The sequence below is a fragment of the Pseudorasbora parva genome, chromosome 23 (assembly GCF_024679245.1).
Source record: "Pseudorasbora parva isolate DD20220531a chromosome 23, ASM2467924v1, whole genome shotgun sequence".
Classification (NCBI taxonomy): Eukaryota; Metazoa; Chordata; class Actinopteri; order Cypriniformes; family Gobionidae; genus Pseudorasbora; species Pseudorasbora parva.
The window spans coordinates 34,533,013-34,550,257 of record NC_090194.1 but is presented as its reverse complement, the minus strand read 5'-3'; the positions used below and the strand labels follow the sequence as shown (position 1 = coordinate 34,550,257).

The following is a 17,245-nucleotide window of genomic DNA, read 5'->3' as shown; positions in this document are numbered from 1 at the left end:
TAATTATCTTTATTGATCTAATTTATTAACTTAATCTCATGGGCTTCTAGTAAATATATTAGGGCAAAGGGGTTCAGCTAACAAAAAGGTTAGGGAATCCCTGCACTGCATGTAAATAACACACAGAGTAATAATTATGAGTTCATCAAAAAACAAAAGTGAAATATCTGTAAATCCAGTGATCGAAATAAAATTGATACACACTTGGGAGCAAAATGATTCCGACACTTTGAGCTGAGCATTTTTTGCTTCAGGGTTTTTTCTTTAATTAACCTTTGACACCACAGACTGAACTAAATGAAGCATTGCTTGGTCATTGGTTGAGCTAAATTGGTATTATCTGATTGGTTGATTGATCCATTACGTCCCTTTCTATCAAAGTGATCTGACATTATCAAGATGAATCTTGTTCTTATGTATTATCGAGTTTGTTATATTTTATTTCCATTTTCTGAACTATAGCGAATAGACTGATAATGTGAGAAAAGGGTTCTGAATAAATTTTGGTTTGAATGTATATAAAATATATAATTTAAATGTATATATATAATAATCATATCATTTATAATCACATAATTGAATCACTTATGATTTTTTTCCAAATGTGGGTCACTGTCTGGTCTCAAAATGGACAGTGACTTCTCTTATAAAACACTTTTAGCTCACTGAAATAAAAATGAAATGGCAACCAGCCGTTTCCTCACAAAGTCGTTTATTTAGCGTTCAGAAGACACTTCTCCATTGACACCCACTCAAAAAAACGACCTTTTGTCTTAAACGAACGTGTTTCACCACAGCCATAGAAAGAAGGAATGCCTGTATATAACTTACTCTCTTGTGTGGCTTGTGCGCTGTGATCGAGAGCTAAGACTGACACAAGTAAGTGCTTTTATTTGTAGCTTTAACAGTTTGACAATCACAAATATTCAGTTTGTGGCCTTCCTGTCAAGTTATTAATACACCAATCCCACGCATCTATGAGAAGAAGGGTGTGGAAACCAATACAATGACTCGGTACAAAGAGTGACAGTGTTTTTAACTTTCTAAAAATAAGTGGGTGGACGTGTTGGACAGTAAAGCATAACAAAGGCCACGTGATTTTGTGCAGCGTGCATCTAATAACCAAATACACAAACATCAAACGTTCCCACGCGGCGGACGAGCCCTTACACTGCAACGGCATTGTCACAACTCCACACCTGTGACCTGCGATGAGAATACTGCTCACAATGTGTTCTGCTGGGGTGAATCTCACGGGGAAAAGTCTCATAGTTCAGCCTGAATCTAAAGAAAAAATTAAGAAATTATATTTTGCAAAAATTAAATGCAGCCTGAGTGTTATTTTCGTGATGATTAAGCACATGCTCACTGTAAAAACATTTAATTTTAGTTACAGTAATGCAAAAAAAAGGTATATTACTTTAAATGTATTTAGACGCCACTAAAATATCATAACAGGTTTTTTATTGTTTGTTTTAATTCTATAAAATAAAATAAAAATCATCCAGATGCATTACAGAAAAATCTAATTTCTTCTTCTTTTTTTTTCTCTCCAAGTGAAACGTGACCAGAACAGGTCAGTTCTGTCATTTCTACAAACGTAAAGTAAACCAAACAATGAATAAACTTCCAGAGTTATCAGCACGCGTTCATGAATCTGACGTCTTCCAGCTAAAATGATACGAAAATAAAAGAACAGCACTTTTCATATAAAAGCTCCATTTGTAAGCAGCACTGGTGTCCTCGTGAGAGATATTAGTGAACAAACTAATATATTAGAGCCTCTAAAGTAGCGGGAACACGAGGAAGGGCGATTATTCAAACTCCCTCATTCCAAAGCAGCCCGTGCAACATTTCCGCCATCCGTTAAGCACTTAACACACTAAACTGATCGTCTTTGTCTACTTTCCCCTCTTGGATCGTCCTTTCCGGCCCAGTTTGCCGGGGCCGTGGGCCGAGGGCCCGGGCTGCGGGGCGGCAGGGGCCGCGGCGATGTTGATCTGACCCTCTTGGATCTCTTGCCGTGTGTCGGCAGGCATCCGATCGATCTGCTGCTGCGTCTCCAGGTAGAACATGACGTCCCGCAGCTGCTCCTGCAGTTCAGCGATCTGGCCTTCTTTATTGGCCGCGGTCTCGTGAGCCCGCCTCTCCTCCTCCTGCAGCTGCGTCTGGAGCTGCGTCTGATTGGCTCGCAGGCATCGGTTCATCTCCTGCTCCTCCCGCAGCTCTTGACTGAGCTTCACCACTTTGTTATTCAGCTGGGAACATCTACACAGAAAAAGCAGCACAACAAGAGCGTGTCAATAGTGTATCATTAGAAAAATGTTAAATAGGCAACTCAATTTACAACAATTTATACTTACACTGCAACTTTAACTATTACTTTAATTTTAAAAAATAGGGTTTTTTTTTATAAAATCTTCCACTGTTTAAAGAAAACCTTGATTATTTTTTTTTTATTATTATTGGTGCTGTCAAATCATTTAATCTCATCTAACATAAAAGTATGAAAGCATTCATCATTACTGTTGTAAAAGAAACATTAAATGACGTAACTGGTATTTTGGAAACTTTCTCATACTAGTTTTATTGTAGTATCTTTGAGATAATTTTAAATCTTTTATATAAATATTTGGAATTCGTTTAGATTTTTATATATTCTTTTGTCACCTTGAAGTTTTACTAATTGTAGTATTCTTGTGAATTATTTATTTTTCAGTTTTTTACTACTAAATGAACTAAATGAAAAATGTTGACAACTAGATCAAGTGAAATAAAATACTTCAGATAAAGTTTATTTCAACTAATGAAAGTTTTTTTTTAATTGGTTTTAGTTAAATACATAACTATATTGTAAAGAGACCTAAATGTTTGGCATGATAACGAAGTGAAGGTCATCTGAAGGATAAAGTTAACCGTACTTCTTCTCGATGGACTGTTTTTCTTTGATGAGTTCGTTCAGTTTCCGCTCCAAACTGTCACACTTGTCGATCGTCTCCTTGAATTTGGCCTTCATGTTGTTGATCTAAAAGACACACACACACACACACACACACACACACAAGCTGCTTCACTGGAGTTAGAGTAGATTATTGTGATCTTAAGCATTGCTCATTATGGATTTGTTCTTGTAAAGGGTCCGGTTCTCACCTCCTCCGCTGTGTCTTTTTCCAGATGAACTATTTTATTCTCCCAGTAAATGCGCTGAGAATCCAGCTGGCTGGTTAATAAATATGAATACTATTGGAGGAGAAAGGTGTCAAAAACATTATAAGAGATCAGTATCTAACACAATCCAACTTTACACACACACTTGTATATGTGGTTTTATAATGATTTTTATACTGTACAAACTGTATATTCTCTCCCTTTACACTAACCCTACCCATCACACAAAGCTACAGGCTTTTTTTAATTATAAACAAATGCATTGGTATAGTATGTTTATTTAAGCCATTTGGTTTACGTGGATACAGGAAGTGTCCTCATAAACCACATTTACATTATAATACACTTGTCATTACACAAATTTAAGTCCTCATTAACCATAATATACCAGAACACACACACACACACACACACACACACACAGACCTCAAGCTGCAGCGCATCGATCTTCTCGTCCTGACATGTGTCTCCTTCACACTCGTACTGCACCATCTTCCCGTCTGTTTTACTGGCAACAAGCCGGTGGACGTAGTTATCTGATCGATACAAAGACGGAGAATATTCAGAAACTATTTTGTTGCCAATTGTATGTAAATTATTTAAAATATTAAAAAATTACAACATTTAAACAGGATTTAAGTGAACATAAAACAACATTCAATGCATTTCACTTTCATAATTTGACATTTTGAGTGAATTATTAAAAGGAACCTATTATGCCCTATTTCAAAGTCTTGATTTAGTTTTTAGGCTCTTCTAGATTAGGTTTTCCTGCTTGAATGTTGATTATTTCTCTCATATTCTCCATTGTTGCGGCTCCTCTCTTCCCAGTCTGTCAGTAACATTGTTTAGTTCCTGTCTCTATGAAGCCCCTCCTTCTGAAAAGCACACTGTGCTCTGATTGGTCAGCTGGAAAAGTGTGTTGTGATTGGTCAAGCACTTCCAGCGTGTGTGGGAATTGTCCCGCCCCTTACCATAACTGCCAGTTTCAACACACTACTAACGAACTCAACCAGGCACCGCCCCTTTATTCTGAGGTTGAGATATTTAAATGAGGAATATTGTGATGTTTTCGTTCCAGGAAGAAAACTCAAGACTACAATGAGTACAGAAACACTGACACTGATATAGAGAAGAACCCACACACACACACACACACACACAGAACATTGGAATAATGTGCTCGAACAGCACTATAATGTGCTCAAACTTTACACACTAAAGCTTTTTTTTTTTTTTTTTTGATGTGACTACACATCAACTGAATATTGTATTATTTAATTTTTTGCTAGCCACTTTTGATTCTCTGGGGTCTTTATTCCTGATCAAGGACGTCACACACCTCCAGCGTAGTCCCAGACCCTGTGATTGGTCAGTTGCATGGCGTAAGTGTGCTGCGTTTCCTCGAAGTGCTTGTAGGCATGCCGACTAATGTAGCGTCCGCAGCCGATGTGACCGCAGATGAGACAGATCCACAGATTCTATGAGAGATCAGCAAACATAACACAAGCAGGGTCATTTCCGCTAACTAAAACTATTAAAACATTTATGTTAATTGAAATCAAGCTGAAATAAAATATAAATATTAGAAAATGTTAAATGTTGCAATAAAGTTTAAGTTTGAGCACTACAGTTATTTACTGGAAATAAATAAAGACAAACTGAAAAATAAATGAAACCTAAATAAATAAATAAAAACAAAAAAACATGACTAAACTATACAAATAAAAGAGACTTCAACATATTAATAAAATGTAAATAATAAAAGTAAAACTAAAATGGCACACTATTCTACATGAACAAACAATGAACAATGCTTATAATGCATTTATTATTCTTAATGTAAATCTATGAACACATTTTGCTAGTTAATGCAGTGATATATCGCTCACTGTTAGTTTGTAAAAGTAAATGCATTATTAACTACGGTAAGGTTAACAAATGAGAGCTCATTGTAAAGCGTTACCAAAAATATTATTCTATCCATTCAGAGTTCAAATATGTCTATGTTGGTTTTATGCATTTTATGCAAAAAAAGGTTAAAATATAAACATCATATTCTAAATCTTGCGCACTGACTAAACTTACATATCACATTTATGCCTCATTACAACAGTGCTTTTAGATTTACTGCGGTCATAAAAATACATCAACATGCATTTAAAATATGCATTTAATGTTCAGCAAAATGCATATTTAACACAACAAAATCAAGTGCCGACCAACCGTATGAGTGTCGACCACAGAAGTGTGTTATTCACTACTGGCGGATGTTTTCCCGTGTGTGTGCGATTCATGGGCTGATCGTAACGATTAGTTGTGAAAGGTTTGTTACCTCTTGCACTCCACACTCAAAACACTTGTTTTCCTCCACGGGTTCAGGAGTCTGACAGTATCTGCACACTGGACACCTGCAGAAGAAGACCACGGTCAGCGCTCGAGCCTTCAAAAAGACCTTTTCCTGTATTCTGACACATCTCGGACTCATTGGTGCACGTAATACTCAAGAACAATATATAATAGGGCTGGGCATTGACACGAATGTGAGGATTCGATCATGATTCGATCTTGATTCAATTCAATATTCATTTGGATACATTTCAGGTACAGTGCATGTCCAATTTTTTCAATCTCAACTAATGCGGTAAACTATACTGGTGCGTTACTTTATTTATTATAATATAATATATTACATAGGTTTATTGAAATAATTTTATAGCTAATAACTACAGCTACAGGCTTTATTTTACCATGCCAAAAGTGCATAGAAAAACAAAAAGCTCACATTAACTAACACATAATCGGTTATTAATATTCTGTTGGTTCGCTCTTGTTTTTCCATGCTTTTTATTTCTCTGTATGAAAGCCTGGCCAAAAATGTAATTGCGTTATAACAAATAAAATAATTTCTCCAATTACAACAACGCAATATGATTACAAAACACATTTTTGGAAGAGATTTCAGTTTCAAGATTTCAATCACTTTTGCTCATCAATATTTAATCACATCACTGTGGTTAAATATTGAAGAACAGGTTAAGTAAAAATATAAGCTTATTGTGATTTATTGGATGGGAGGCATTACAAAGACTTTGTTGGGATTGTTCATCAAAATTGTTGGGATTGTTCATCAACCCAGCCCTAATATTTCATATAATTATGTGTAACAGTTTAGGTGAGGAGTCTGTTCACATCACTACCTTATTGTAAGAGCATTAATAATGGTGATGCATGCATTAGTAAACACCACTGATAATATCTTGACCTACATTTCATGCACAATCAAATCCTAAAGAATAAAATTAAGGCCCACCCTACATCATTTCCCACTCGATCTCACTTCACTCAGAAATACGCAGGTTAAATGTGTCGTACGTGCCAATTCATGCGTGTAAACTCTTAAAGCCGAAACCATCCTCAACCAGCGGTTTGCACTCCTCATTGTGTGCATGAAATGTGACATTGTGACTTTCATCTCACAGGTCAGAGGTCAACTATGACAATTGCACACAAACACAGCAGCGAGAACAGAGAACAGCCCAGCAAAGCTTTATCATATGTCAATGGAGAACCAAAACGAAAAGGTTAAGAGTGACGCAGGTAAACAACAGATGAGAGCGAAGTATGAGTGTAAACACAGTGTCATGGCAGAAGAATGTGTGTGACATGAGGAGAAGGGTGTGGAGGACACACGTCAAGCGGGAAGAAAATAAACTGAACAAATACTCTCAAAAGTCTCAAAGTTACTATAAAGTCTAATTCATTTAATAAAATGATCATTTATAATAATGATATTTCTTATTTTATAACTTAATATTTAAATTAAAAAACATTCTTTATTATTATTATTATAATAATATTATTATTATTATTATTAATATCTCAATCTTAGTTACTATAACATTTACTTAATTTAAACCAATAATTTATAACAATAATAAAGATTTTTTTTGTTTTATAATATTTTGTTAACAATTACATATAAAATATATTTTTTTTAATTAAAAATATTAGATTTGATTTAATTCAAATGTCACAGTTACTATTAAGTGTACTTAATTTAATGAATAAAATAATCATTTATAATAATAATAAAACAGTATTTAGTTTTATAGTAACAATGTTAATAACTAAATGTTAAATAAAATAACATTTTTACATAAAAAATATTAGATTTAATTTAATTTAAGTGTCTTCAAATTACCATAAAGTTGACTTAATTTAAAGGGGTGGTTCCGTGTTTTTTTTTCTAGGCTTGGTTGTGTTTATGGGGTCCAGTATAACATGTCTTGATACTTTTTGTTTTTGTTTTTTACGCCGTATTTTTCTTCTATTCTCCCTTTATTCCACACCGCTGTCTCCACTGTCCTTTGAACGGCTCGTTTGCTTCCTGCTTCTATGAAGCCCATCCCTCCGAAAAACGCAATGGTCTTAGATTGGTCAGATGGCCAAATGTAGTTTCCTGTATTTTTATTGGCTGAAGTGCCAAGCACAGGTTGTCCAGAAGCCACGCCCCTTCCCATTACGGGCAGAAGTCACATCTGCAGAGACTAGAGGGTTTATGATGTCACCAACCCAGGAAGAAGCTCGTTGTAGTCCAAACCGGCCGTTTTTGTAGGCAATAAACTGCCATAACTTTAAAAGACAATATCTCCGTTTGCATTGAACTTTCAGCGCTGTAACTTTGCAGATACTGTTTATGCTCAAGCAGCGACATTACACACTAACTACAGTTATAAAAGTCAAATTGCATGCATCCACCACTTTAAGGTACAATTATATATAACTTAAGATTATTTTTCATAACTTTTTGTTGACAATTAATTTTAAACTAAAAACATTCCATTTTATTAAGATCAAATGTCTCAAAGTTACTATAAAGTTATTTAATTTAATGAAATAATTAATTATAATTTAAAAAAAAATATTTTATAATGTACTGATAACAATTAAATATAAAACAAATTAAAATGTAAAAATAAAATTTGATTCCAGTCATAAACTATATTCAAAGCATTTAATTTCCATAATGTGACATCTTGTAAGTGAAATAGCACTTCAGCAGTACATCATTTAGGACGGGACTAGATTTTATCCAGAAGGATTGAAACTGGTGATAATATTTAATATTCATTTTCCCAATCCGCACAGCCATGGATACATCACCCCAAACATTTTTACAAATGTAAATTCAAATATATTTTTAAAAAAATTAAATAAAATAGAAGTAAATAATTGTGTGAGTTGATTTGCTGTTGTAAGTAAAGGCTTTGGTTGTGAAGGACAGCACTCACGTTGCATCCTCCCATCTCTGCAGACACTGGCTGTGAAAGCTGTGGTTACACAGGGTGGTCAGCACGCCGTTGACGGACTCGTCCATGCGCTCCAAACACACGGTGCACTTGGGCAGCTCTGTCAGATCCATCACAGGTAAACTGGCACCCTGGGTTATAATGAAGAGTTTGAGATCATTCAAAACATTCCAGAACACTGCCACTATTGTGATGCATGTAAATCAGTACTGGAAACATGACGTGTGTGTGTGTTTAAACAGAAACAACTAGTCAACAACAAAAAAGGTTAATCCCGATCACTCAAGCAATGCATCAGCCTAAAAATGTGTAACAAGAGTAAGTTAAAAAAAAAAGTAAGGTTGCTAAGGTGTTCTGATTGTTGCTAAGGTGTTCTGGTTGTTGCCAAGAATTCGAACACTCGGGCGGTTTCCCGGACAGGGTTTAAATTAAGCCAGGAATAGGCCTTAATTTAGTTAATTGTGACTTAAAAAATGTCTTTCAGAGATACAGATTACCTGGACTATGGAGTCCTTAACTAAAATGAACCAGATTCATTTAAAACCAACTGAATTAGCATGACAGAGGTTGCCCAGAAAACATGCAATGGACCACAAAAACCTTCAAATGAAAGAGGAAAACAAGCACAGCAGAAAAATACTTCAAACAAACACTATTTTTTAGCAAATAGCAAAGAAAAACTGCACACATCAGCTGAGGAATGTACGAAGCCCTTAAAGGGACACGGTGAAGGACAAATTTGTCAATGCTTTTGCATTCTCTCACAAATGTTTTAGGTTCTCAGAGAAACTTTGCATTTACAAAAATAATACTGTTTCCCATTCCGAGCAGGATTAGTGTCAGTTGCTCATGCGCCTCCTGGAGCCAGGGAAGTGAAGTTTAAACGCACAGCTCTCAAGCATGCCTCTGTTACATTCATATACACACACACACACACACACACACACACACACACACACATCAATGTGTGTATACATTGATCGTCACTGACATATCTCAAGTAATACATGTCTCTTCTTTGAAACACAACGTTAATCTGAAGTTAAACCTGCCTCCTGGTAGGTTTAATTTAAGACTCATGCTGCGTCCCAATTCGCCTACTTATACTACGTCCTAAAAGTATGTACTCTTTTTGTGTAGAAAAGGTATATACTTTTGAGTGTGTAGCAGAAAAGTATGCAAGCTTTGGGACATACTACTTCGCCATCTTTATCGGTCTCTTAGTTACGTGCATCCCGTCACCATATATCTGCCCTGTCAATCATCGTCACAGTTCAAATCCTCCACGTTCAGTTTAATCTCCATCCGTATCGGAGAGAAATGTAGCCGCTCGATGATCTGCCATGTGTGGGTCTATAATGCAGAGACTCTCCTCATGTGTTTGCAGTTTAAATATAATGATGCATTTAAAAGTTAATGGCCAAACGTGTCATTAAAAAAGTTCACAATGCTGCTGCAGGTGAAATATAATGTGGACAACACTGAATAAATATATTTTTGTCAGGTTAAATATTGATAGTTGGTCACTCAAACCCCTTTATCTAAACTTCTCAACTTAACCGTCGGACTCACACATCCGTCATGTTTGTAGTTTATTAACGCTTTTTATCCGCGTTTGTAGTTCTAATCAAATCCTCGTCCAACTCGCAATGGGTTATGGGCAATATCAGCCCCAAAAAAACACTTTGGTCAGCCCCAAGTCTAGGACTATTTAAAACCATGGCAGAGAAAGCAGATTTCTGTTAATCTGGTTTAAAAGGCCATTTTAGTCCAGGACTAGGCTTAATCTCTGTCGGGGAAACCGCCCTTACTGTTAAGAATTGTTCGAATCACAACAGTTGCTTGCTTTAGTTAACACCACTAAAGCCCCTTTCACACTGCTATTCCGGCAAATACACGGATAATGCGACCCGGCATTTGTTCCCTGGCCGATAGATTTGGTCCATTCACACTGCCAGCGAAATACCGTAATATGTGCGCTTTCACACACAACCCGAAACGGTCCCGGAACGAGTTGACACGTGACATCCGGATGTGACGTATAATGGCGAGCGATCTCAGCTTCAGCGCGGATAGTAAGGAGCTCCGTGGTCTCGACTTGTGTCCAGTTTGCGCACATTTCTGCTTGTTTAATTTTAGTTTCTTTTGTATACGAACACTCTCTGCGTTTAAAACACAGACGAGCTCTTCTGGCACTGCAGGGTTGTATTATTGAAAAAACAAGCTCTAGGAGTCGCACGATAACTACGTACACGTTGCGGCATTAGTTTCGGCTTTTGTTCACACAGCGCTCGTCCCGGGTCGAATCCCGCAATGTTACTAGGTCCCCGACCGTTCAATTCGGTAATCAATCCCGGGACATGGTTGCTTTCACACAGAAGGCGACCCGGCAATGTTCCGGGAATATTGCGTGTCCAACGTGCAGTGTGAAAGGGGCTTATCTAACGCACCTCTTCAGATTTGATGACTTCCGCCCTCTCCACATAGACTAACTGGCAGACCGCATCCTCAATGGAGTTGAACTGACGGCCGTTGCTTGTTGTGTAGAAGCTGTCGGCATCAGCCTAAAGAAATGAAAAAACACAACGAAACTCATGAAAATTTGAACATCGAACAAACTTCAGCAAACTAATAAGCATGAGGTGATTTTGCAAATCAAGTGGGAAAATGTGTCAAACTGTCAGAATTGCCTGGCAAATGGATAATCAAAATGACATTCCTGTGAAAATAATTTCTTCATGCCTTAAAATAGCTTGATTGTTACTACATTCTTGCTTCATTTAGTATTTGTGGAAGATGAATATGCAAATTATGGCCGCCTACACTCACTCTCGGTAGTAAACGCTACACATTGGTAAGAGGAAAAACTGGTTTAATTACATGTTTGAACCAGAAACTGATTCAGAAGAAGTGGAATAGATCATTACACAGGCTTGTCTGTCTAAAACAGACTTATCGGTATATCAGAATGGTAATGCGTATTATGTTTAGCTCTCTACAACACCGGACATTTACAGCCGAAGAAGCTATTTGCGTTTTTTTCTAAATGTTTTAATTAGCACTTCTCTGAGGGCACATTTTGACTGTGTTCAGCGTAAGTTAAACATGTCAGCTGTGTGAACACTAGTTCTAGACTAACAATATATTTTATTTTATTTTCCGATTTTAATCGGTAATGATATGATTTCTTATATTTTGGCTCTCTTTATTCCAGCATGACAGATCAATGTAGCCACCTCAGTTTAAGCGGCAGCATGGATTAATCTCATCTCCTCTTTACTACTATTTACAGCACGAAACAAACATGGGTGAACAATGAACACCATAAGGGTATGTTAAAACTTAAGTACATTACAACTTAACGAAATGAATATATCTGATGTAATCGCTTAATCAGTGTTTATATGATCAATCATTATATGATTTTATATATATATATATATATATAATATAATTTATTAATATAATTTATTATTAATTTTCAGTTTTGGTTTTCAACAAAGTGCGTCCTGAATTTTCGTTTTTGGTTCATGTCTGATGAATTTGCACATGGTTTGTCTCACCATAGCACATTAAAAACGCCACACAGACATCGTCAACAGAAAATTATTTTTTCTTAAGAACTGTGTTGATCACGAAAAATTCAATTAGTGAGGATAAGCTGAGGACTTTTCAAATCCTGTTCAAACTAATGAGTATGAAAGGCAGAACGATTGATAGAAAGAACGCTAGATAAAACAATACAACGACAGACAGACAGACAGACAGACAGACAGACAGACAGACAGACAGACAGACAGACAGACAGACAGACAGACAGACAGACAGACAGACAGACAGACAGACAGACAGACAGACAGACAGATAGATAGATAGATAGATAGATAGATAGATAGATAGATAGATAGATAGATAGATAGATAGATAGATAGATAGATAGATAGATAGATAGATAGATAGATAGATAGATAGATAGATAGATAGATAGATAGATAGATAGATAGATAGATAGATGACACAATTGCCCTTTATGTGGTTAACTCACCTGACTCCTGAACTTGACCAACACCATGTACTGGTTGGGCGTGGAGTCTCGGATAATCTTCATGTGCTCCATGGCGTCGTTGAAGGGAGCCACAAACCTCATGAGGTCATGGCTGGTCATGGTGGTCGGCACGGTGAGCACACACAGCATCGCACTGCGTCTCACGTCCTCTGTGAGTGACGTCATCTTACTGTCCACACAACATCACACAAAACCAAGTCAACACTGCAACAAAGTACCCATTGTGTCTATTATTAGTCTATTATTTACACTTTGCCAAAAAAATGTGGTATTTGTTTTGTATGAGTACCATAGTGCATCATCTTGAGGTACCATGTAAATAATATGACCTATATCAAATAACAGTATTAGTATTAGCATTGAGAGACAGATAGAACGACAGAGAGATAGAACAACTGATAGACAGACAGACTGATAGAAGTATAGAATGACTGATAAAACGATAGACAGAATGATTGATAGAACAATAGACAGACAGATAGGACAACAGACAGACTGATAGAATGAGAGATAGAACGACTGAGAATGATAGACAGACAGACTGACAGATATAGAAAAACAGATAAAACAACAGATAGAAAGATTGATAGAACGGGAGAACTAGACAGACAGATAGAATGATAGAAAGATTGATAGTTCGACAGACTGATAGAACGACAGACAGACTGACAGATATAGAAAAACAGATAAAACAACAGATAGAAAGATTGATAGAACGGGAGAACTAGACAGACAGATCGGATGATAAAAAGATAGATAGTTCGACAGACTGATAGAACGACCAACAAACAGACAGATAGAACGATAGAATGATATAACGAGAACGACAGACAGATAGAATGATAGTTAGTACGACAGACAGACTGATAGAACGACTGACAAACAGACAGATAGAACGAACAAACTGACACAGAACGATAGAATGATAGATATAGAACGACTGAACAACAGACAGAATGATAGATAGAACGACAGACAGATAGATAGATAGATAGATAGATAGATAGATAGATAGATAGATAGATAGATAGATAGATAGATAGATAGATAGATAGATAGATAGATAGATAGATAGATAGATAGATAGATAGATAGATAGAATGACCGAAAAACAGACAGACAGAACAATAGAAGGATAGATATGAGAACGACAGACAGATAGAATGATAGATAGAACGAAAGAATGACAGACAGACAGAGATAGAATGATGGATAGTGCGACAGACTGATAGAATGACCGACAAATTGACAGACAGAATGATAGATAGAAGGAAAGAACAGACAGATAGAATGATAGATAGAACAACCGACAAACAGACAGACAGAACAATAGAATGATAGATACGAGAGAACGACAGACAGATAGAATGATAGATAGTATGACAGACAGACTGATAGAACGACAGATAGAACGAAAGAACAACAGACAGATAGAATGATAGAAAGTACGACAGACTGATAGAACGATAGATAGAACGACAGAAAGAACGACAGAGATAGAATGATTGACAAACAGACAGACAGACAGAACAACAGAATGGTAGATACGAGAGAACGACAGACAGATAGAATGATAAGCAGAATGATAGCTAGTATAACAGGCTGATAGAAAGACAGATAGAATGATAGATAGAACGAGAGAACGACAGACAGACAGATCGAATTATGGATAGTATGACAGACTGATAGAACGACCGACAAACTGACAGACAGAATGATGGAATGACAGATAGAACAACTGATAGAACGACCGACAAACAGACAGATAGAATGATAGATATGAGAATGACAGACAGATAGAAAGATAGATAGAAAGACCGACAAACAGACAGACAGAACAATAGAATGATAGATACGAGAGAACGAGACTGATAGAATGATAGATAGTACGACAGACAGACTGATAGAATGACTGACAAACAGACAGACAGAACGAGAGGACGACAAACAGATAGAATGATAGATAGTACGACTACAGACTGATAGAACGACTGACAAACAGACAGATAGAACGAGAGAATGACAGACAGATAGAATGATAGAGAGAGGGAGGCAGGGAAGGTGGGAGAGTGACTGACTTGGTTTTGTAGAGGTGCATGATGCCGTGGACGATCTCCACCGACGGGTTCCCGCTGAAGAAGGAGATCTGATCCGGCAGCTGTTTGGAGGGAGAGTCTGGGGTCGAGCTCTCGTCCGTCTGATCTTTGGCATCTTCTTTACCTTCCTCAGCTCCTGCTGGACAGAATACAGTCAGTCACTCATTACTGGCCCGCTGCTGTCAATGCAAACGGATCCGAACCTGCACTGTGCTGAAAGGTCTCGATCACCATGTCGCTCATGACACGGCTGCCCAGATGCTGGTGGAGGAGGGCCGACCGCTCCAGATCCGACTTGCCGTCTAGCGCGGCTCTGGCGGAGACCAGCGATTTCTCTCTCATCTCGTCCTCCGACATCTCTGTGACTGTGGGACGCAGGACATGCGAGAGCTGTGACACCCGTGAAGCCAGCAGCGGCCTCAACATAAAGGCCTCAAAGAGATTCTAGAAACAAGCTCAAACACACCGAGTGTGTGAATGCTCTCTGCTCAAACTGACACTTCATTTTGAGGCATCATGGGATTGACATGAAATCAGATGATCATGATATTCAGAATCATGTATCATGCATCTCAGTATCTATACTACAGCTACTATACTATATACAGATATGGAACAAATGAAGAGACCACTTAACATTGAAAAATCAAAATATCAAATATTAATAATTATAATGGATGGATGGATGGATGGATGGATGGATATGGGTGGATTGATGGATGGATGGTAGACAGATCGACAGACGGATGGAAGACAGACAGACAGACAGACAGACAGACAGACAGACAGACAGACAGATAGATAGACAGATAGATAGACAGATAGATAGATAGATAGATAGATAGATAGATAGATAGATAGATAGATAGATAGATAGATAGATAGATAGATTGATTGATTGATTGATATGGGTGGATGGATGGATGGATGGATGGATATAAGATTACCCTTATCAGATGGCTATATTTGATACCATGCCACGTATGTCACTTTAAGAACAATAATATTTACAGTGCATTTTAAAGTACTTGAAAGATTACCGTGGTAACTTATTAATGTTATACGTCAAAAAGATGGTAATACCCGTTTGTACACAGTCATGATGACATATGAATATAGTGTATGGATTATATAGCCATCCCGTACCACGGTAAACAAGTAAGTGTCGGGTCGGTTATGAAAGAGTAAACGAGTGAAACTCACCGGCGCAGTATTGAAAACCCTGCGGGGAGTCAGACTGATCCGCGAGCTCGAGTCTGATCACGACCAGAGACACACTCATGTGTTCAGAGGTTCAACTCATCCACGGACAGACACACTGATAACAACAACACGAGCTCAATACAACAGGGCATTGGGCACGACACGGGTTTAAACGCAAGGTCTGACCCGTATAAACGACGTTTCGTTGGACCTATATGCCATAAACGCGTAATATAATTATGCTTTATTATTAGAAGGATAAACGCCTGAAAACAACAATGACGTTTGAGAACTAAAGATAAATTTACTGCGTTACTTCCGGGGGCAAGAGGATCATTTCAAAAACAAAAGCTCTTAAATAATTATTGATAATTTATTATAAAAAGACAGACACGGTTTTTGAATTATTCAATGGTAATATAATTGTAAATGTCTCATTAATAACGGTATCTTTATGCTTATGTTTGAGAAGAAAATATAGATTACTGCGTTACTTCCGGGGACAAGGAGATCATTTCAAAACAAAAGCCCTTAGATAACTGCCACAGTTTGTGAATAATATAATGGTAATATCATTTTAAATGCGTCATATATTATGGTATATTTATGATTATATTGTAATAATTATAATTAACATAATTATTATATTCATTATATTTTCAAAGTCAGAATGATATTTCTTGCCAAGTGTGCTTACAAGGACTTTGTCTTGGTGAAGCTTGGTGAAGAAAAAAATATAATACTATAATAATAGTTTAAAAAAATAACAATACAAGATAATAAAATAGCCTATTTTATATAATAGCCAAAATCATTTGTATTCAATATGCATATACAGTTAAAGTCCATGCGAAATCAAAATAGAAGTGTTTTGTCTTTTTAGTGTGAATATGTGAATATGTGTGAATACCTATGAGGTAGTGTAGCTCCAAACAATGACACATTTTTCATTTAGAAGATATAAGCGTTCAAAACATAGAGCCTCTCACTTCCACTAATAAGGATCAAAGATTTTCTGTCTAATCAAATGCTCTCTAGAATCTGAAGCCCGCCCCCTATATTATACAGAGATGTTGAAGCTGTGGCTTAAATCAGTTACGTGTTCACACATTTACTGTCTTCCACATGGTGGGGGATAGGAAACGATCAGACAGTGCACTGTATAGGGGATATGGAATGATTCACACAGTGTAAATATGCTTTCCATTTGGGCAAATTAAGTCTGGTATTATGTTAGTGTCAGAGAACCGGCACAGCTCCAGTCCAGTCATGACAGCACAGAGCAGATCATGTGATCAAGCCGGTCCAGAGTCACGACAGCACAGAGCGGATCATGTGATCGAGTCGGCCAGAGTCACGACAGCTCAGAGCGGATCATGTGATCGAGTCGGTCCAGAGTC

The 17,245-nt window shown here is 37.1% G+C and overlaps 1 protein-coding gene across 3 annotated transcripts; it reads right to left on the bottom strand.

Moving 5' to 3' along the window:
- Nucleotides 1-695: 695 nt before the first annotated feature.
- Nucleotides 696-16,168, bottom strand: brap (BRCA1 associated protein). Of its 3 annotated transcripts, none has more exons than XM_067433378.1 (12): nucleotides 15,846-16,168; nucleotides 14,846-15,086; nucleotides 14,625-14,781; nucleotides 12,526-12,715; nucleotides 10,931-11,044; nucleotides 8,463-8,611; nucleotides 5,504-5,579; nucleotides 4,511-4,649; nucleotides 3,595-3,704; nucleotides 3,151-3,240; nucleotides 2,922-3,025; nucleotides 696-2,268 (listed from the first exon to the last, which is right to left on the bottom strand). In XM_067433378.1, the coding sequence occupies exons 2-12, from the start codon at nucleotides 15,066-15,068 to the stop codon at nucleotides 1,902-1,904; spliced, it is 1,719 nt and encodes a 572-aa protein (XP_067289479.1). In that variant the 5' UTR covers nucleotides 15,069-15,086; nucleotides 15,846-16,168; the 3' UTR covers nucleotides 696-1,901. The 3 variants fall into 3 exon arrangements, with proteins under 3 accessions (XP_067289479.1, XP_067289477.1, XP_067289478.1); XM_067433376.1 differs by having other exon boundaries at nucleotides 14,846-15,007; nucleotides 15,846-16,167; XM_067433377.1 differs by having other exon boundaries at nucleotides 14,625-14,778; nucleotides 14,846-15,007; nucleotides 15,846-16,166.
- Between the last annotated feature and the right edge of the window lie 1,077 nt (nucleotides 16,169-17,245).